We start from the raw sequence: 20,228 nt of genomic DNA, 5'->3' as shown, positions 1-20,228 counted from the left end.
CTTACAGGGTAATTAGATTCAAAACATAGAGAACCCCTCTAGGCAAAACCTTAAGTTACAAAAAAGATACACAGACAGAAATAGTTATTCTATTCAGCACAATTCTTTTCTCAGCCATTTAAAGAAATCATAATCTAACATCTACCTAGCTAGATTACTTACTAAAAGTTCTAAGACTCCATTCCTGGTCTATCCCCGGCAAAGACAGAATATAGACAGACACACAGACCCTTTGTTTCTCTCCCTCCTCCCAGCTTTTGAAAGTATCTTGTCTCCTCATTGGTCATTTTGGTCAGGTGCCAGCGAGGTTACCTTTAGCTTCTTAACCCCTTTACAGGTGAGAGGAGTTTTCCCCTTCCCTTTATATTTATGACACAAGTCAAATGAGATTAGGCAGCCAGAATGCATCTTGTGTGCACTGTTCAGAATGCTATTCCTGGAAAGGGACAACACATAGTTCCACTATATAGAAAAACTAGTCCCAGTCTAGAACAAAATTGCTATGTTTTGGGCCACAACCTACCCATGATGTGGTGTAAAGTGATTGTAAGATGCCCTAAACAGGTACTGTCAGAACACAGGATACTGGGCTCAATGGACCATTGTTCTGACTGAGTATGGCCATTCCTATGTTCCTAGGGATTGCCTGGCATAGGGACCACCTGGATGTTGCAGGTCTGGTGAAATGGCTAGTGAAGGGAATGTGATGGGGCATGGTGGAGAGGAGTAGCATGGCTGGAACACTAATGTGATTATGATTTGGCATATTGACCCCTTGTGTGTTATTACCAGCTGGTATTATTTAGAACAGCCCTAAGACTGCTCATGCTGGGGGTTGGACTGGATCTCAGCACCCCTGGGAATTGGATGAATGCAAAAGTGGCATACAGCAACCTTCCCTACTTTTGCTCTCATGTCCTGCACCAAGCACAGCTCAGCCAGCCACAGGGATTAGGTCCTCAGCTATCTCATCCGCTACATAATTTGCATACTATGGTATCTTCATTCTGAAATCTGACTCCCTTCTCTCATATTCCTGTGCCAAATTATCCTTCTCAGTTTTAAAGAAACATGTTCTGTGAGCAAGAAGAAGAAGACCAAACGAGAAGAGATGTCAGAGAGGAGAATTCAAGAGGAATATGAGAAACTGGGGGATACTAGGTAAAAAGAGCATATATTCCTGTGGAATTTGCCTTTCATGTGTTGGAACCCATCTTTTGTTTTGTCCTCCAAGCTGAATTTGTTTTACATATATTGGACTTGATCTCTCAATTCTTTCTCCCTATTGAATCAGTCCCTATGTTTTGGAACTTGTTTCTCTTTCTTTTCAGAGTAGGTGTGGGGTCCACTATAAAAATAAGTCAAAACTAGAGACTTGAATAAAAACACTTATGATTTTCTTAGGGGAGGCAGAGGGGGAGATGGGAAGAGGGCATTGGCTTCAGACTCAAACCCATAGATCTGGACTTGCACCTACAGTTAAGGTTCCAAAGCAGAAAGGGGCCTATTTTCCAATTTCATGTCCAATGTGGCAAAGAAAAGCTACATTTTGCAAGATGCCCACCTTTTATGATGGGAGCTATCTCATGATATCAGCTCTTCTTCAAACATTTCTCAGTGTTCAGTGGAAAGTTTATGAGATCAACTTGCAAGATTTTAGCATAATCAAATTTGAATCTAAATCCTAGCCCTTATTCAGCCTCTGAACCCTGAATAAAATCCAGATCAGAATACCAACTTCTCAGCCCATCTCTAGTCTAGTATTTGTTTGTGTTTAAAGTAGTGATATTTGTTTATTTTAGTATCTGTAATTATATTTTTCATATGCTTTTAAAAATCACATAGAAAGCCATTTACAATGCAGAAATAAGGGAAGATCTATTTTGTTGCCATATTTCAGTTCCTGGATCATTGAAATACCATAAGAATACAAGATCTTGTATTTGCTTGGGGTCATAAATATCTCATGACAAATGAAAGTATAAATACAGATAATGAGATACTAAGCTTTATTTTTTTCTGACTTTATTTAGGTAACAGCTAGGACTCAAATGTAAAACCCTAGTTCAAACTGATCTGCTATTTTATTCTCCCTGTAAATTTTTTCCTTGTGTGTTGAAACCAATTTCTAATTCCTTTCTCTCTGTGGAATTTGCTCCTGGATTTTGGCATTAATCTCAGGTTCTATTCTTGCTTTTTCTCCCCACCTCTTCTCCCAAGCTATCCTGAGATGGTGACTGGGGTTTTCTTCATCTTGATGACCTTGCTTTGGTTTACACGGGAACCTGGCTTTGTTCCAGGCTGGTCATCTTTCTTTGAGAAGTAAGTGGGTAAGGTTATCTCCTAATCATCTGCAGAGGAATGAAGTTCTGATTTTCCTGGGTTTCTAAAACAATTTGGTTGATTGGTTTTTGGCCATAGAATCTCAGGATGCCAGTAGCCATTTTGATCAAGGCTAGACCATATAGAATCTTAATCCAAAACTGAGGGTGTTCACTATTTTAACAGTACCTGTTCACACAACCAAAACAGTGTCCCCCTGTTTGTCCAGGTGGCAGGGCGACTCCATTAGACTATGAGAAACAACATGAGAAACTTGTTCCTAGTAGAAAAAATGGAAGAGCCAAATTCTGAAGTCAGAATCAAACAAATCTTTTAAAAAAACAATTTTACTATAAAGAAGTCCCAAAAAGCATGTTTGCTGCTAGGTTTGATTGTTGTTATAGTTCACAGTTTTGGTGTTTGGGGCTTGGTTTTGGATATTAGCACAGGGAGCATCAGATAACCTGCAGACTGTTTTTAAAGTCATCATCATTCTCTAGTTCATCCATGCAGTTGGATTTTCTCCCAAAATTTGTTTACTGACACTTGGTTCTAGTAAACATATCCTCTTTCTGTCACCCTCAGTTTTACCAGGAATACTACAGAGGATTCAGCATTTAAATCCTGAACAGATCTATTGAGTAGATTCAGAGACTTTAAGACCTGAAGGGACCATTATTAGTCATTAGAATACTAATAATTCTTGAAAAATGATTACATCTAGCTGGCACACAGATGCTCAAATCCAGGGAAAACACCAATTTATTCCCTTCACATTTTGGGGTAGATTTTCTAAAGGACATCTACTAAGTTTTCAGCATTTGCAAAATTGCATGTGTAGAGCCCTGCGTGGATACAAAATCTGTATCTGCATCCAATCCGCAAACATGATCCATGGATATCTGCATCTGCGGATCAGGATATCTGCAGATATCCACGGATTTGCAGGGCTCTATGCATGTGCACTGATATATTTCCACACATGAAAAGTGCAAGCACATGGGTTTGTGACTGTAAATCTCTAACAGCTTCGCATGGATTTACATCTAAATCGTCATGGATTATTCACTTCAGTGAGCTACATTGATTTACATCAGCTGAGGTTCCCACCCAGTGTAGCCATTACGTTACTGACAAAATATTAAAGTGGATGTCATTACACAAAGTTTGGATGGCACTGTTATAGAGCAATACAAATACATTACATTCTTGTATTTGTGTTGGTGCTGGAAGGAGCTGAAATGATTTTATGCTGAAAGTATTTCCCTCTATAATATATAGAATAAATGTATGGCATGATATGTGGAGGAAAGGTACACCAAACCCAATAACAAAAAAAAAAGAAAAGAAAAGAGAAAGCTTGAGTAGCATGCTCAGTTCCCCATGCATGTTGTTGAGAACATGGGGTTTTGCACACACACTTCACTACAGCACACTTTTAGTATAGGATTGCTATAATCACAATGTTTCTTTCCAAGGAAAGGCTACCGGACTGATGCTACTGTCTCTGTCTTCCTTGGTTTTCTCATGTTCCTGATTCCAGCAAAGAAACCATGCTTTGGAAAGAGGGATAAAGGTAAGAAGGAGTCATCTAGAATGAAACTTGACACACTTTTTGACAGGAGGTTGTGATCCCCATCCTCTTATTTTATGGCTACATTAAGGTCCCCAAACTTATAACATCGGATCATGGTGCGGCAAAGGTTGAGAACCACAGTCTTTAATATTGCTGTTGAGTGTTGCAATAGTGGATGGAAATTAGAACTTGTAAAGAACTCAGTCCTTGCCATATTTCAGGTTTAGAAGAATTGGGGAACTGCTTGGCACAAAAAAAGAAAAAAAAGTCTCCAATGTACTACCACTGCAATCTGATAACGTAGATAGAGGCTGATCCATTTTATGTTAACATTACTGTTAACATAGTCTTCTTGATAGTGATTATTATTATTTAATGTTTACATTTTAGTAACACCCAGAGGCCTCAGTCAGGATGAGGCCCCCTTTGTGCTAAGCATTGTACAAACATATGAAGACATGGTCCCTTGACATTTGCTTCCATATATTTATTAGAAATTGTATGTATGTGTGTATTTTTACATGGCAGATCGCCCTACAGATATATACAGCATTTAGAAAAAAAATGAATTAATAATAAGTCAAATTCAACAAAAGACTCAGACCTCTAAAAGCTAATACTACCCTCAGGAAAAGACTGAGCAAATAGATGGGCCTTGTATATTGTCCTCATATTAAACATACTTGGGCTCTGTTGGGCCAGGAGAAATGAATTCTACAAGTGAAGACCCTCTTCTGAGCATGTCCAACCACCAGACCTCAGACATTCAAGTCTAGGACAACACAGACATGTCTCAAATACACACATACACATACTTCTCAAATCATAGAATCATAGAACCATAGATTTGAAGGTTAGAAGGGACCATTAGATCATCTAGTCTGACCTCCTGCACAACGCAGGCCACAGAATCTCACTCACCAACTCCTGTAACAAACCCCTAACTTATGTCTGAGCTACTGAAGTCCTCAAATCGTGGTTTAAAGACTTCAAGGTGCAGAGAATCCTCCAGCAAGTGACCCGTGCCCCACGCTGCAGAGAAAGGCAAAAACCCCCCCATGGCCTCTGCCAATCTGCCCTGGAGGAAAATTCCTTCCCAACCCCAAATATGGCGATCAGCTGAACCCTGAGCATGTGGGCAAGACTCACCAGCCAGACACCCAGGAAAGAATTCTCTGTAGTAACTCAGATCCCACCCCATCTAACATCCCATCACAGGCCATTGGGCATATCTACTGCTAATAGTCGAAGATCAATTAATTGCCAAAATTAGACTATCCCATCATATCATCTCCTCCATAAACTTATCAAGCTTAGTCTTGAAGCCAGATAGGTCTTTTGCCCCCACTGCTTCCCTTGGAAGGCTGTTCCAGAACTTCACTCCTCTGATGGTTAGAAACCTTCATCTAATTTCAAGTCTAAACTTCCCGATGACCAGTTTATATCCATTTGTTCTTGTGTCCACATTGGTACTGAGCTTAAATAATTCCTCTCCCTCTCCGGTATTTATCCCTCTGATATATTTATAGATAGTAATCATATCTACTCTCAGCCTTCTTTTGGTTAGGCTAAACAAGCCAAGCTCTTTGAGTCTCCTTTCATAAGACAGGTTTTCCATTCCTCGGATCATCCTAGTAGCCCTTCTCTGTACCTGTTCCAGTTTGAATTCATCCTTCTTAAATATGGGAGACCAGAACTTCACTCAGTATTCCAGATGAGGTCTCACCAGTGCCTTGTATAACGATACTAACACCTCCTTATCTCTACTGAAAATACCTCGCCTGATGCATCCCAAGACTGCATTAGCTTTTATCACGGCCATATTACATTGGCGGCTCATAGTCATCCCGTGATCAACCAATACTCCGAAGCCCTTCTCCTTCTCTGTTACTTCCAAGTGATGCGTCCCCAGTTTATAACAGAAATTCTTGTTATTAATCCCTAAATGCATGACCTTGCACTTTTCACTATTAAATTTCATCCTATTACTGTCACTCCAGTTTACAAGGTCATCCACATCTTCCTGTAAATTTGTTAGTCTCTAAGGTGCCACAAGTACTCCTTTTCTTTTTGCTTATACAGACTAACACGGCTGCTACTCTGAAATCTTCCTGTATGATATCCCGGTCCTTCTCTGTATTGGCAATACCTCCCAGCTTTGTGTCATGCACAAACTTTATTAGCACATTCCCGCTTTTTGTGCCAAGGTCAGTAATAAAAAGATTAAATAACATTGGTCCCAAAACCAATCCTTGAGGAACTCCACTAGTAACCTCCTTCCAGCCTGACAGTTCACCTTTCAGTGTAACCCGCTGTAGTCTCCCTTTTAATCAGTTCCTTATCCACCTTTCAATTTTCATATTGATCCCCATCTTTTTCAATTTAGCTAATAATTCTCCATGTGGAACTTGCTCATCCAGCTTGGTCTACAACTCCTGCCTATGAATTTTTCCCCCTTTCTTTGGATGCAAGCTTCTGATAGTTTCTGCAACTTTGACTTGAAGTAATTCCAGGCTGCCTCCGCCTTTAGATCCACAAGTTTTTCAGTCCAATCCACTTCCCTAACTAATTTCCTTAATTTTTTTAAGTTAGCCTTTTTGAAATCAAAAACCCTAGTCACAGATCTATTTTTGTTTATCCATTTAGTTTGAACTGAATTAGCTCATGATTGCTCGAACCAAGGTTGTCCCCTACAACCATTTCTTCTATGAGATCCTCACTGCTCACCAAAACCAAATCTAAAATGGCATCCCCTCTAGTCAGTTCAGCAACTACTTGGTGAAGGAATCCATCAGCTATCATAGCCAGGAAAATCTGAGCCCTATTATTATTACTAGCACTTGTCCTCCAGTCTATATCTGGGAAGTTAAAATCTCCCATGATCACACAATTCCCATTAGTTTTTACTTCTTTAAAAACATTAAAGAGGTCTCTATCCATATCCAAATCGGATCCCGGTGGTCTATAGCACACCCCAAGCACTATCCCAGGGGAGGCTCTAGTAGATTTCATCCCCAGTGTGATTTTTGCCCAGAGAGACTCTGCCTTATCCATTCCATCACTTCTTATTTCTTTACAGTCTACCTCATCATTGATATACAATGCTACTCCACCACCTCTGCCTTTATTTCTGTGTTTCCTAAACAGCATAAACCCATTACCTAAACCATAGGGCCATATAACCATCAATGTCAACCCCAGAAGCCAATAGGAAGCCAGTTCAGCCTTCAGAGAATGTAAGTACTATGCTTCCTGAGGCTGAGACCACCAAGGAAGTTGGCAGCTGCATTCTGCACTAGCTTTATCCTACAGATGGTCTTCAAAAGGTAGCCCTACAGAGCGTGCATTACAGCAATCCAACCTAGAGGTCACAAAGTCAGAGGTCAGTGCAGAATGCTCCATATCTTAGGGAAATGGCCAGTTTAGCATTAGCCATGTACCTTTATTTTGCTTTGACACAGGAGATAGTGAAAATTCTAGAGATATTAACTCAATGGAGCCAATAATTACATGGAAGGACTTCCAGAAGACCATGCCTTGGGAGATTGTAGTGCTGGTTGGAGGAGGTTATGCTCTAGCGGCTGGATGCAAGGTATTGAGTTAGATTTTCCATTTTTCTCTCACTGAGAATTTGAATATCTAAAATACTTACAAGCCTCCACCTTTATATTAACCTGTGGTATTCTGACAATTCTGGTAACAAAATTACTATGACACTTTCAAAAGGGTATGTCACCTAAATCTCCGGGATGCTCTTCTGAAAGTTGGTCATCTAGCACAGTTCAGGAACTTGGTATGCAATCTCTTTCATGATGACTGGAAAGTAGCAAACAAGTCACAAAAACAAGTCAGCTACTGTGTTCCAGTGTTACCATTGAAAACACTGCTTCAGCAATTTATACCCAAATGTGAGTATGGATTGGTTTTGGTGATGGCAGGGATTAAAATGAAATGAGTATGAGTGAATCAAATTAAATTAGCTACCCTAGGAACTGAGGTCCTTGATTTGCAGAACTACAGCACTTGAAATGGCATTACCATTATTTTTATAGTAGCATCCACAGGCCCCAGTCTGGGTTGGGATCCCATTTTACTAAGTGCTGTAAAAACATATATTTAGACATGGTCCCTATAGGTTTTCCCCCACCCATTCAGTGTGCCTCAGTTCTAACCTGGAAGGACAACCTTACAAGTGAGGAGGAAGTACAGTCTTTCTGTCCAGTCAGTTTTGGTTTCTCTGCTAAACAACTAGTAGTGCCATTTAGTGCCAAATGAGGTGGTTTTATTTTATGGACCCCTAGTTACAGTAGAACCTTAGGGTTATGAACACCAGAGTTATGAACTGACCAGTCAACCACACACCTAATTTGAAACTGGAAGTACACAGTCAGGTAGCAGCAGAGACCAAAAAAAAAAAAAAAAAAGGGTGGTGGGAGGGAAACAGTGGAGTACTGTGTTAAATGTAAATTACTAAAAAATAAAGGGAAAGTTTAAAAAAAAGATTTCACAAGATAAGGAAATTGTTTCTGTGCTAGTTTCACTTAAATTAAGATGGTTAAAAGCAGCATTCTTCTTCTACATAGTAGAGTTTCAAAGGTGAATAAGACAATGTTCAGCTGTAAAATTTTGGAAGAGCAACCATGACCTTTTGTTCAGAATTACGGACATTTCAGAGTTACGAACAACCTCCATTCCTGAGGTGTTTGTAACTCTGCGGTCCTACTGTATTAGGAACTGGACAGAAAACACTAATTTATTGAACGTAGGCTACTAAATAGGGGACTGCCCAATTTACTGAGCTAAAGTTCTTTGCCAATGGGATACTCCATTGCAAACTCTCTCAGTTACAAGGATTTGGTTTGGAAACATAACTTGTATCCTGCTATTCTCTCATTATTGTATGTTTCTGCCAGACCTCTGGCCTTTCGACATGGATTGGCCGCCAGATGTTGTCCTTGAGCAGCCTTCCCTACTGGGCTGTCACTCTGCTGGCTTGCATCTTGGTGTCCATGGTAACAGAGTTTGTTAGTAACCCAGCAACCATAACTATCTTTCTGCCTATTTTATGCAGTATGGTGAGTAAAAACAATGGAATTTTATGCTGTTTTTTTTTCCTGTTAGGCTTCATGGAATATCTTGAGATTTTAGGCTATTAGTGCTGTGAACCAGGATAGAACTCTGCTTCATTTTGGGTGCCATTGCTTTGCTCTTTCTTTTAAAGAAGCAATAATAAGCATGGTCAGCCAACAGGCCTGAGTGCAGTATATTTCTGAACACCCAGAAATGTGCTCAGCAGTTCTCAAAACAAGTAAAAACATAGTCCTGCCCTGAGGGCATAGAGTTTAACTGTAACAGAAAAGGAGGAAGAGAGATGAGAAAAGGAAAGACAAGATTGACAATAATACAATCACATGACTACTCAGCAAATCATGTATACATCTTGAGGTTTTTTTATTGTATTTTGTATTTATAGTTCATTAGTTAACAGTCCTCCTCTTCGTTTTTTGTAGCAGAAACATCAGAATTGAGTTTCATAGGGGATTTAACTGAGGGGTGGGAGGGAGCTTGGTGAACAGGTTGTCAGACCAAGCATAAGGGCAGCATGGAAGAATGAACAGAGACACTTGTGAGAGAGGAAGACATTGTGGGTATGGAGGCTTGTGTCACTGGCAGAGTTGCGGGGCGGGGGGAAGAGATACTAATTATATCCTATATTAGTATATATATAAACTATTATTTTCATAGCAATTACAGAAACCTGCCTTGGTTTTTGCTTTTTATGTAATGAGAAGCTCTTTTCACAAGGGACATAACCTGTGAAATTGTCTGAAAAGTAAATGCTAGATATTTTCACAAGTTTCTCCATAAAAGCCATTTTAAGGGTTAGTCCTAGCGATCTACACAGTGAAATGCCATGTGTAGGTTGACCAGACATCCCCATTTTATAGGGACAGTGCTGATATTCAGGGCCTTGTCTTACAGAGGCGCCTATTACTCCCCACTCTCTGTCCCAATTTTTTACACTTGCTATCTGGTCACTCTAGTAATGTGAATTCAGACCAAAAGCCCAGTACCTTGTTCCCCAGACCCAGAGTGCTACGGGATTTATGGAAGCAACATGCTTGACTGCTGGGGGAAGGGAGCTCATCCTTTCAGGCTAGAGTGGCCTCCTCTGGATGAAGTTTGGAAGTGCACTCATTAGATCTAGAAGGAGCAACATGGAGTACAGCCCTCCTGCAGTGCTGAAGGGTAATGGAGGGGGGAAGTAAGTTAGGTCTTAGAATTTAGGGAATGGAGGGTATGCTAATAATGCTAGATCTTGGGGTGGGGGGAAGCAGACAGGCATCTTTTATCTGTAATTATAGCCTACAACTTGAAGGCAATGTGAAACTTCTCTTTCCCACCCAACCTCTCTCTTTGCAGTCGGAAACCTTGCATATCAACCCTTTATACACCCTGATTCCTGTAACAATGTGTATTTCCTTTGCGGTGATGCTGCCAGTGGGCAACCCCCCAAATGCCATTGTCTTCAATTATGGGCACTGCCAGATCAAAGACATGGTAAGTCTTGAGAACAGTCACATTGTCCCAAGCTTAATGCAAACTGAACTCATCATCATATATGGGATCTGGAAATAATCACAGGATCCAAGTTAACGTAAAGTCACACAGGTCAGCACTGCAACAATTTCACAGTAACTGTCATTTTAACAACAGCAGCGGCAGGAGGTGTGCATGTATGTGCTCTGTTTTTTAAAATGAATATAATGCTTGTGAAGCATCAGAGAATAACAGTACAAGATCCCGCTAATTAACCTGTAATACAACTACAATAGCAGTCCTGGAGAAGGGAGTTTAGGATATGTCTACAGTTGGAGATGGAGTGAAGGGGGCTAGACTAGATGACCTCTTGAGTTCCCTTCCAGTTCTATGGTTCTATGTATATTCCAGCTCGAGGAGTTGTACCTGAGCTAGCTCTGATTGAGCTAATACACTAAAAATAGGATATAACTTCAATGGCACAAGGGGTGGGAGGGGCTAGCTGCCTCGAGTTTGTACCTGTCTGAAACCTTAGGATGTATCTGAGGCAGTTAGTCCCTTCTGCCATGTGTGCTGCCATGGCCACACTCTATCTTCAGCATGCTAACATGTATTCTTGAGCTGGAATTTACACCGTTCAGGTCTAGTGTAGACATAACCTTTGTGAGCAGAGTACAAGTGCGGAAGCTAGAGAGGTCTGATAAATGAGATTTATCATAGACCTACAATTAATCTATAGCTATCACCTGGCATATGTGGTATAAATATATGGAGATGTCCATGTGACAAATTGTAGTCATGTGATGAATTGCATTTATCATGCACCTTTGACAATGTCTCCTGCATTTTTCCCACTAATATACACACAACTATTCATTGGGCTTTTTCTGCCAGAGTAGTCAGCAAATTTACTTTGTTCTTTATGCAACAGGGAGAGTTAGGGAATTGACTGTTCTCCACCGTGCACCCTACCACCTTCTGTGTTTATTAATTAATGCTTTCTAATCAGTTTGACATTGATTGTACTCTGTTTTTTTTTTCCCCCATAGGTGAAAGCTGGCTTGGGTGTAAATCTGATTGGTCTAGTGGTTGTCATGGTGGCGATCAACACTTGGGGAATTAGCCTCTTCCAACTGGATACATTTCCAGATTGGGCAATGGTCAGCAATGTAACTGGTCAGTCATAACCAGCAGTGACAAAACTTGCAGAACCAAAGCTGACTGGGGCAAAATATTTAGCTTAAATTGCACAAATAAAAGAAAGGAAGAAACTTGAGTGTATATAGATTCAGTACCCTCTGCAAAACCATGAAGCGAGTCCAGAGAAAGGTCTCCCATAAAAGACAACTTGCCCTTTATTTCCTAAAGTGAAAATTTACATTGCCTTTTTCAATGTTCAAAATCGACATGAGAATAAAAAGTCAGATTTGCTTTGATTTATTGCTGCTTACCCTGAGATACCATAATTCCAAAAGAGAAGCCTGCTTATAGTTTTCCTCTTGCTATAGAATAATTACATAGAACCATCCCCTTTGAAATACAGGATACATGATTCCAAGGAGAGAACTCAAGAATATAATGGATACCATTCAGATTTCCACAGGTGATGTTATTCCTAACTGAAGGTTTTTTAAGCCTAATTCTTTTCAGTGCAAATTTTTTTCTGAGTCATGGCTGCTTCAGAAGGACCAATTAGTCAGAGACAGAAGGTAGAGAGAAATCTGAATAGCAAATATGTAGCACCCCCAGGAATGGGAGGGAAGAAACAACTACACAGATAGGGACAAGGGGCCTGGGCATGGCTATAGGGGAAGGGGCTGAAGGTTTCTTCACAGTTCTAGCATGAAACTTCATGTACTGCAGTACTTGTGGTCTCTCTTTTGGAAAAGGGAACTTCAGAACCTCCTCCAGATCTCAGTTGGAAAGTGTTTGTCAGGCCTTGCATTCCTTTTTATTTCACTGGTGTGGTGAGAGCTTTCTCTAGCAGCTCTACAGTGGAAGCAGTTCCCAGCAAACCCTTAGCCGGGCCACATGTTCTCTAAATGGAGAAGGGACAGCCTCATCCAAGATCACAGTCAATGCTGCTCCATGAGTAAGAAGGGAAAGGGCTGAAGAGCAGTGGCACTGGCATAATCTCAACATCACCACATTCACGCCAAGACTCCACTCACCCGCTTTCTAGCAGCCTAGAGAACAGGAGCTCCAAATTAAGCTAGCTTCAAGATACAACAGCTAAGAGGCACACAAAGAATATGGCTGCACTGTAATATAAGCCCAGGTTTTGGACTCAGGCTCAAGCCTAACCCCTCCTTCCATCTACTCACAAATTGCACTGACCTAGGGACCCAGGACCCCACAGGGGTAGAGGTTCCAAGTGTAAGACAAGCCAGGACACAGGGTTCAAGCCCTACTTCTTTGCAGAGTATTCACAGTCCCACGGGACTTGTGCACTGGCAGTCAGCCAAAGATATTCTACAATCCTATGGGTTGACTTTCTGTGTCCTCTGGACAGTCATGTTTGGTGGAGGGTCACATTTTTCAACCCTAGAGCAGACACATTTTGAGAGAGTGCTAGGAAGTCTGGGATATGGGTGGTTGGACTCGGGGACCACATAATGCAGTGTAGACTCTGGAGCCCCAGGTTGAGCTCCAGGGTTCAATAATTCCTAACCTGGGGTTACGAATGAGTGTAGACGCTCAAGAGAACTAGAGTTTTATATCCCTGGGCTTACATTGCAGTGTAACTATACCCCAAGGGGCCAGTCTCTCTCACCTTTCTAAAGGTGGATGATCTGCATTACTGACTGGATCCCAATGATCCCCACTAGGCTTCCCTTATGCAATGTATTTGTAATTACTGATTTACTGTCAGTCTTTGATCTGTGTATTAGGAAAATTGGCTTGCACATAATCACTATCTATGTACTTTAATCAGTTTTTATAGAGCTCATTCAATAAGCTACCCACTTTGAAACCAGCATCTCTCACAGTTAGTGTGAATTGTCTACAGTGCATCAATAAGATGTCAATAAAATAAATTATTCCCTGTGTCATGTTCTAATGCTCTGTAAGACTATAAATGAGACTCATGGCTACTTTTCTCTCAGTGACCCAAGTGCTGCTCAGAGTGGCACATTTCCAAGTAGATGTTAACACTGGTGTAGTGTTTACATTTTAACAAGTCTTTTCCTGTAATATAATTGATATAATAAGTAAGACACTACCAAATTCACGATCGATTTTGGTCAATTTCACAGCCATAGGATTTTAAAAATCATACATTTCATGATTTCAGCTATTTAAACCTGAAATTTCATGGTGTTGTAATTGTAGGGGTCCTGGCCCAAAAGGACGTAATGGGGGCATTGCAAGGTTATTGTAGGGGAGGTCGTGGTATTGCCATCCTTACTTCTGCGCTGCTGCTGGGAGTGTTGCTGCCTTCAGAGCCGGCCGGCTGGAGAGCAGCAGCTGCTAGCCAGGAGCCCAGCTCTGAAGGCAGCGCCAGCACCTAAGTAAGGATGGCAGAGTGCAGTATTGCCACCCTTACTTCTGTGCTGCGGCCTTCAGAGCAGGGCCCTCAGACAGCACCCACCACTCTCCAGCCAGCCGTTGCCACACTTACTTCGGCACTGCTGCTGGCAGTGCTGCCATCAGACCTAGGTGCCTGGCCAGCAGATGTGACTTTCTGGCCACCCAGCTCTGAGGCAGTGCAGAAGTAAGGGTGGCAATACCATGGCCCCCCTACAATAACCTTGCAACCCCCTGCAAACCCCTTTTGGGTCAGGACCCCCAGTTTGAGAGACTCTGGTCTCCCCTGTAAAATCTGTATAGTATAGAGTAAAAGTACACAAAAGACCAGATTGCACAGTCCGTGATGTGTTTTTCACGGCTGTGAATTTGGTAGGGTCCTAATAATAAGGGGCATAAGTATTTGCAGAGAGGGGTGTTGAAGGAGGGGGAATCTCTCCATTTGCCTTCTCATTTAACAAAAACACTCCTTTATAATCATGACAAAAGAAAGAGGCAACACCACTTGGCAAAACAATTTATATTGAATGAACTTGGTGGAAATTTGTTCCTGAAAAATATAGTGAGTCCTATATAGCAATAGTATAGTGTAACACACTATTTTGTATGTGCTATACATCCCCTCTCTTTAGCTATTACATAGAGGATAGCTGCCAGCTTTTCCCCCCAATGATGGTCTTAGTCATTTAGCTCAAGTGGTGAAGGTTTGCGCTGGAGATCTTGAGTTCAAATCCAGCTGCTGATCCATGCAGGGGGCTACAGTAGCACAATGGTTGACCTGCATGCATTTAAATGAGGGTAGATGGGTGCTCAGACTTTTTAAAGGGGTCCAGGTCCTCAGGATATTATTGCCTCTTGGCCGGTTGTTACTGTTAGGAAGAGAGATGGAAGATTATGTCTGGTCTTTGGTGAAATATTGTTTAATTACAAAGGGGGTACAAAGCCCTGTTTCCCTGAACGCAGTGGAAACACACACAGAAGGCAGTTTCCTTGCTCAGAAATCCAAATCTGCCTTTCCAGCCAGTACTATGCCCCAAAGCAGCTCTCTTGGCTTCCTCTCAGGGCCATGCTCACACTGCTTCTCTCACTGCTCACTTTCTTGTTCCTGCTACACTCAGACAGTCAGCTGCAACCACATCAGTCCCAGCATTTGCAATCAGTCTTCAAGAAAACCCCTTGGGCCACATGGTTTGACTTCGCTTTAGGCCTTGCCATGCTGGTCCATGCCTTGGCCACTGGCTTCTATTATTTCAGCTATCACTAAACCAAGTGGCATTTAATTGCCCTCTCATTTAGCCTGAATGAAATGTTGCTAGCATGTCCATCAGCTTCAACAAGGTCTGTGATTGCCTGTAGACCAGACACCTTTGTTAGCAGCCAACACCCTCCAGCAGGATAACATATGTTTGCTAAGTATTTGATGTAATCTGATGCATTTCAAAAGCAAAAATTTAATTCTTCATAAGTATTTTCAAAAGTCATTCCTGACAGGGTTAATGTAGAGACATCTAGAGAAGGGTGAACTCAATCAAGGAGTTTCCACAAAAACCTCTCCCAGCATATCAGTGGATGCAGCACGTTGATCTCCTCAGCTATTGGCAGCCAAGACTGCCACATTTTGCTAATTTGGCACATCTGTCTGCTTACAGAAATGTGGTATGCTGAAAAAGCACTTTTTTTCACAATAAGCAACACAAATAGCTCAATTCTGCCCTTAGATATATATGCAGGGCTGCTATTAGTTTCAGTGGGAGACATGAGAAAATATCTTAGGGCAGAAATTGGACCATAGTCTATGCTTTGGTATGCCAAATGGGGCATATTTCTCCAACAATGGTCTCCGAGTGGCAACTCTTCGGACATGTTGCTCATGTCTACAGTGCAATTAAAATCCTGTGGTTGGCCAGTGCCAGCTGACTCAGGCTCACAGGGCTCAAGCTAATGGGCTGTTTAACTGCAGTGTAGATGATCAGGCTTGGCTGGAGCCTGGGCTTTAGGACCCTATGAGATGAGAGGGTCCCAGAGCTCAGGCTCCAGCCTGAGCTTGAATGTCTACACCACAGTTAAACAGCCCCTTAGCCCGAGCCCCACAAGCCTGAATCAGCTGGCACGGACCAGTGCGAGTGTCTTAATTGCAGTGCTGATATACCCTAAAAGTAAGACTAAACCTGATAAATGAACAAAGGGGGAGGGGGGGGACGACTTTTAAAACAGTTATTTATCTTTATAACATACTGTCATTTAACTTCAGATTTCTCTTTTCCAATAACCAAAAATTAAGCCTTTTCTTCAGAAAAGAAATATGCTTATTTCCATATGCTTTGAGTGTTTCACACATAAATATAGTCAAGCCTACTAAAAGTTCTGTATCAGTCTGACATGTAACAAGAAAATGCCAGGTTTTCTATCCAAAATCACTCTGCCATATTAACTGATAGCTGTACTATACTGTCTACTAAACCATTTTATAATCCTATATGCAAGTAAAAGGTTAAGTAGAATCCCCTTTAAGGACAAATATATAATTTATTACATTGATGTAAATCCTGAATAATGTCTCTGAGGTCAACGGTGTTACTCTGGATTTACACTGAGAGCAAATTTTCACTCTATAATGGATAGATAGAGTGATATTTTCTTTTTCAGTGCCAAAATCCCTTTGTGCAATTGTAATTGTGCTAACACTTGTGCAACAGTTGTATGTTTCTCTCTGGCTTGTAAACTATAAACCATAAAATTTAAGAGTGGATTTCAAAAGGTCAGTTTTTCCATCCTTCCGCACACTTGACCTTACTCTGCAAGAAGCTCCAGAGATCTTAACATTGTGTTTTTCAGAGTAAGGCATGACTCAGTGGCAGCAAGCATGGCAGAATTTGGCACTCAGACCCTAGATCCTCAAAGGAATGTAGTCTCCTAGCTTCTAACTGAAATCAGTTGAAGTTAGGAGCCTAAATACCTTTGAAGATCTGGGCCTCAATCCTATTCCTAGCAGACTGCTGATCATTTCCTACAGATAACCATCACTACGTTCAGTGTTAGTTGGTAGATTTATGGGTAATGTTAGTAGAAAGACTAATGGTTGGAAAACTGCTCAGTTCTAGGGGTAGTCTGCACCGATGAGCTTTGAAACATGCTTGTGAGGATGTGATTGGACATACAGCTCTGTGCATTAATAGCTGAAGTTGACCTCAAACTTCAAGACTGTTATTCTAACATCTGAAATCTTAAAACCCAGTAAAAGAATATAAGGCTGTAACAAGATGGAATATGAATCAAGGGGAGACAGGAGGGAGGAAGGCTTGTGCTGTGGTTATGGCTATATACCATCACTTCTTTTTCTGGCCCCAAAATACTCTGCAACACAGGGGGAAAAACAAACCACAGTTCTGTTTTCATGGAACATCTGTTCTGAGGATAAGTTCTGCAACTTTCTGTGTTCTTCAAAGCAGCAAACATGACAGTTTGTGGTGATCATTTAAATTTTAATGCATATGTCAAGAGAAGTCGTGAATAACATCTGTTATATTGCTACGCATTCAATAAATAGGATCTACCTCTTGGGAATCCATAAAGGTTAGCAGACACCACGGACAAACTTAAAATATCTATTTTTTTCAGTCCCCCAGAGAAAGACGTAAAAAGCAGTATAGGGGAATTTCTCTACACTGTTTAACTGCCTACCTCATTGCATGAGGCACCAGTTTCTAACGCCATCACACAGCAGTGATATTTACATTTTGTAGAAATATGTTTAGGCCTTGCCATTTCTGCATAAAGTAATTGATATTAATGAAATTAATCCCACATCACTGAACATATTGCACTGATTTGTGTCTTTGTACTGTGTGCGCGCCGTGGCCAGTTGAACCATATAGGCCCAGTAGCACAAAGGGAGGTAGGGGCCTAAGTACCTTTATGAGTCTTGGCCATAGTGATCCAAAGTTGGCACGACCAACGCAACACGCTGTCCCCAGGCCAGCACAGAATATATCACAGTACCCCCTAAAAAAAGCATATGTGGAGAGGTCAACATGAACCTGTTGGGAGACGTGACTAACAATGTGGTAGGAGAGGGAAGTCTAAGTCCCCATAGAAAGCAATAAGAGTGCTACCATTGATTTCATTTGGGCCAGGATTTTACATTATGTCATTTAATACACAGAGACAAGGTCTTTTGCTATTAGGCCAGCAGGAATTGCCTCCCATCAAGATTCATCAGTGCTCAAAGTTGTGCTAAGATGGCCCCCAGAAAACCATGTTCAGCCTTCTTTAACTAAGATGAAGACCTCCATCATTTAGGTCTGTTGGGGGCAGGGCAGAAAAAGGTTAGTGAAGAGAACGGAAAGGGGAGAGGGAATGAGATCCTAAGCAGAAAGATATCGAAAACATCAGAATATGGAGTTTTTTCCTTAATTTGTATTAATGAGGATTCTGCAGGAGTCTCAGTTTGGCGCTGCCTGATCTGAATGAGGCCCATGAAGCAACACAGGAGCACCTGTGTATTGGGTGGGGCAGGCTGCATCAGCAGTTTTCCATAGCAAGGTATTCTGGGATAGCTATAACAGGCAACAGACAACCAGCCCAGTAACTCTAGTAGCAGGTGGTTAGACGTGGGTCAGAGGAAATGCTAAACTTGAGCTAAATTGACAGCTTTTTGGTTTGAAGCATTCTGTGATTCAGTATTTGTTGGTCAAGGGCTCTATTTTTGTTATTTAAACATCTGTAATGTAGCCTCTCTGCGGTAGTGTTCCAGATCTTCCTTCCCCAAACTTTGAAACAGGCTGTGCTCTGTTCTCTCCCATTGCTGTGCCCCCATGAAGGATTCAGCCATAGAAAGTGGAGCTAGTAGCTGCACCCCAGTTCATCCTCGGCGCTTTTGCCAAGGAAGGGAGGTTGTAGATTCTGGTTGATGATTCAGCTATTTACCTCCGTATCGTTCATATGCTCACTGCTATGGTTCCTGGGTGCAATGGGAAACCGGCTGCTAGAGATGTCTCAAAGATACTCTCCATTAGTCTAAGCTGTGCGTAACCTGCTATAACACCTCTGTAGCCAAAACAATTCTGAACCCTACTGTAGCATGCATTGCAGGCACTATGCATCATGCACTCTTTATGCCAGACTGAATTTCTGCCAGTCGGATGTAAATGGGGGTTATGCATCAGTATAATGTAGTGTAGCCTACGGCTAACTCTTATGTTTAATGCAATTTATTGTATAGGGCTTGAAAAATTTTCAAGAATTATTGCCTTCTAAAATGTAATCAAGCTCTCCAATTTTCCAGGTGAAAGAAAAGTAATTTTGGGCTAATCATGCAAGGTGTTGCAAACCTTGTGGAATACTTAAAAACTTAAACCCTTATTATTAATACTTTTGTATTGTTTATATAGCACCACAGATATGCCTGGTTCTCCCTATTTGAAAAGCTTTATAGGCTGATAGAAAATGTCCTGACATGAGTTGTGAATTATCAGATGAACATTTGAGATATAAATTGCACCTTTCATACTAAAGCAGCTCCTAGGGTCAAAAATTATAGAGAAACCTTAAATACTCATTCCCTACTCATCTTTGTGTGATGTGCAGGAAGAGCAAAATATACTCTTTGGGAAAAAACTAAATTCACAATAATTGTTCAAATAATTGTAGGTGGTAACTGAAGAAATCAGAGTGGTTTTAAGTACAGTATGTCAAAATTTTGGCTCTAAAGTTCTGCAGAAAGGAAGAAAAATAATTTCCCTCAGATTGTTTATTACCAAATCCATCACATTTGCAAAAGGGGCTTTTAAAAAAAGTAGGCAGCATGGGTCCAGTTCTGAACTCAATACTTAGGGGGAAAGTGCATGAGTACAGACTGCAAGGTTGACTTGAATAGATTTTGAATCACCCAATGCGAGTCTCTCAAAGAATCCTGTGCGCTCAATAGTGGTTAAGCATAGCTGTGTTTTCCAAGGGAGTTCCTATCATCAATGATGCTATTTCTCCTTCTCCAAACCCACTTCTACCGTGATGCCTATGGGTAATCACCAACAAATAGTGTTACCATTTTAAATGGCTGGTAGGAATGTCTAATATCTACTTTGTTTATTTTTATAGGTGGGGATGGTTCCATCTATTACTAAGGTTGTAGTATAAGATCCTGTTTTCAGTCGTTTATAACCTTGCCAAAACTTTCATTCTTCAGTCTGAAATTTTCCATGCCAAGTGTTTGACTCAGAGTCAACTTTTCTGGAAAATTTCAGCTAAAATGGCTTGGCCGTTT

At 41.2% G+C, this 20,228-nt stretch overlaps 1 protein-coding gene across 2 annotated transcripts in view; it reads left to right on the top strand.

Moving 5' to 3' along the window:
• The window catches only part of SLC13A4 (solute carrier family 13 member 4), a 39,508-nt gene extending 26,020 nt beyond the window's left edge, over window positions 1-13,488 (top strand). For both annotated transcript variants that reach the window (XM_037878818.2, XM_037878813.2), the window contains 7 exons: window positions 1,060-1,161; window positions 2,221-2,322; window positions 3,801-3,898; window positions 7,360-7,490; window positions 8,812-8,973; window positions 10,322-10,459; window positions 11,488-13,488. In XM_037878818.2, coding sequence (XP_037734746.1) covers window positions 1,060-1,161; window positions 2,221-2,322; window positions 3,801-3,898; window positions 7,360-7,490; window positions 8,812-8,973; window positions 10,322-10,459; window positions 11,488-11,625 — 871 coding nt within the window. In that variant the 3' untranslated portion in view covers window positions 11,626-13,488. The remainder of the gene's footprint in view (window positions 1-1,059; window positions 1,162-2,220; window positions 2,323-3,800; window positions 3,899-7,359; window positions 7,491-8,811; window positions 8,974-10,321; window positions 10,460-11,487) is intronic.
• Window positions 13,489-20,228: the final 6,740 nt, after the last annotated feature.

This window comes from Chelonia mydas, chromosome 1 (genome assembly GCF_015237465.2).
Source record: "Chelonia mydas isolate rCheMyd1 chromosome 1, rCheMyd1.pri.v2, whole genome shotgun sequence".
In the NCBI taxonomy this organism is placed as follows: Eukaryota; Metazoa; Chordata; order Testudines; family Cheloniidae; genus Chelonia; species Chelonia mydas.
This window is presented reverse-complemented; position numbering and strand designations above follow the sequence as displayed.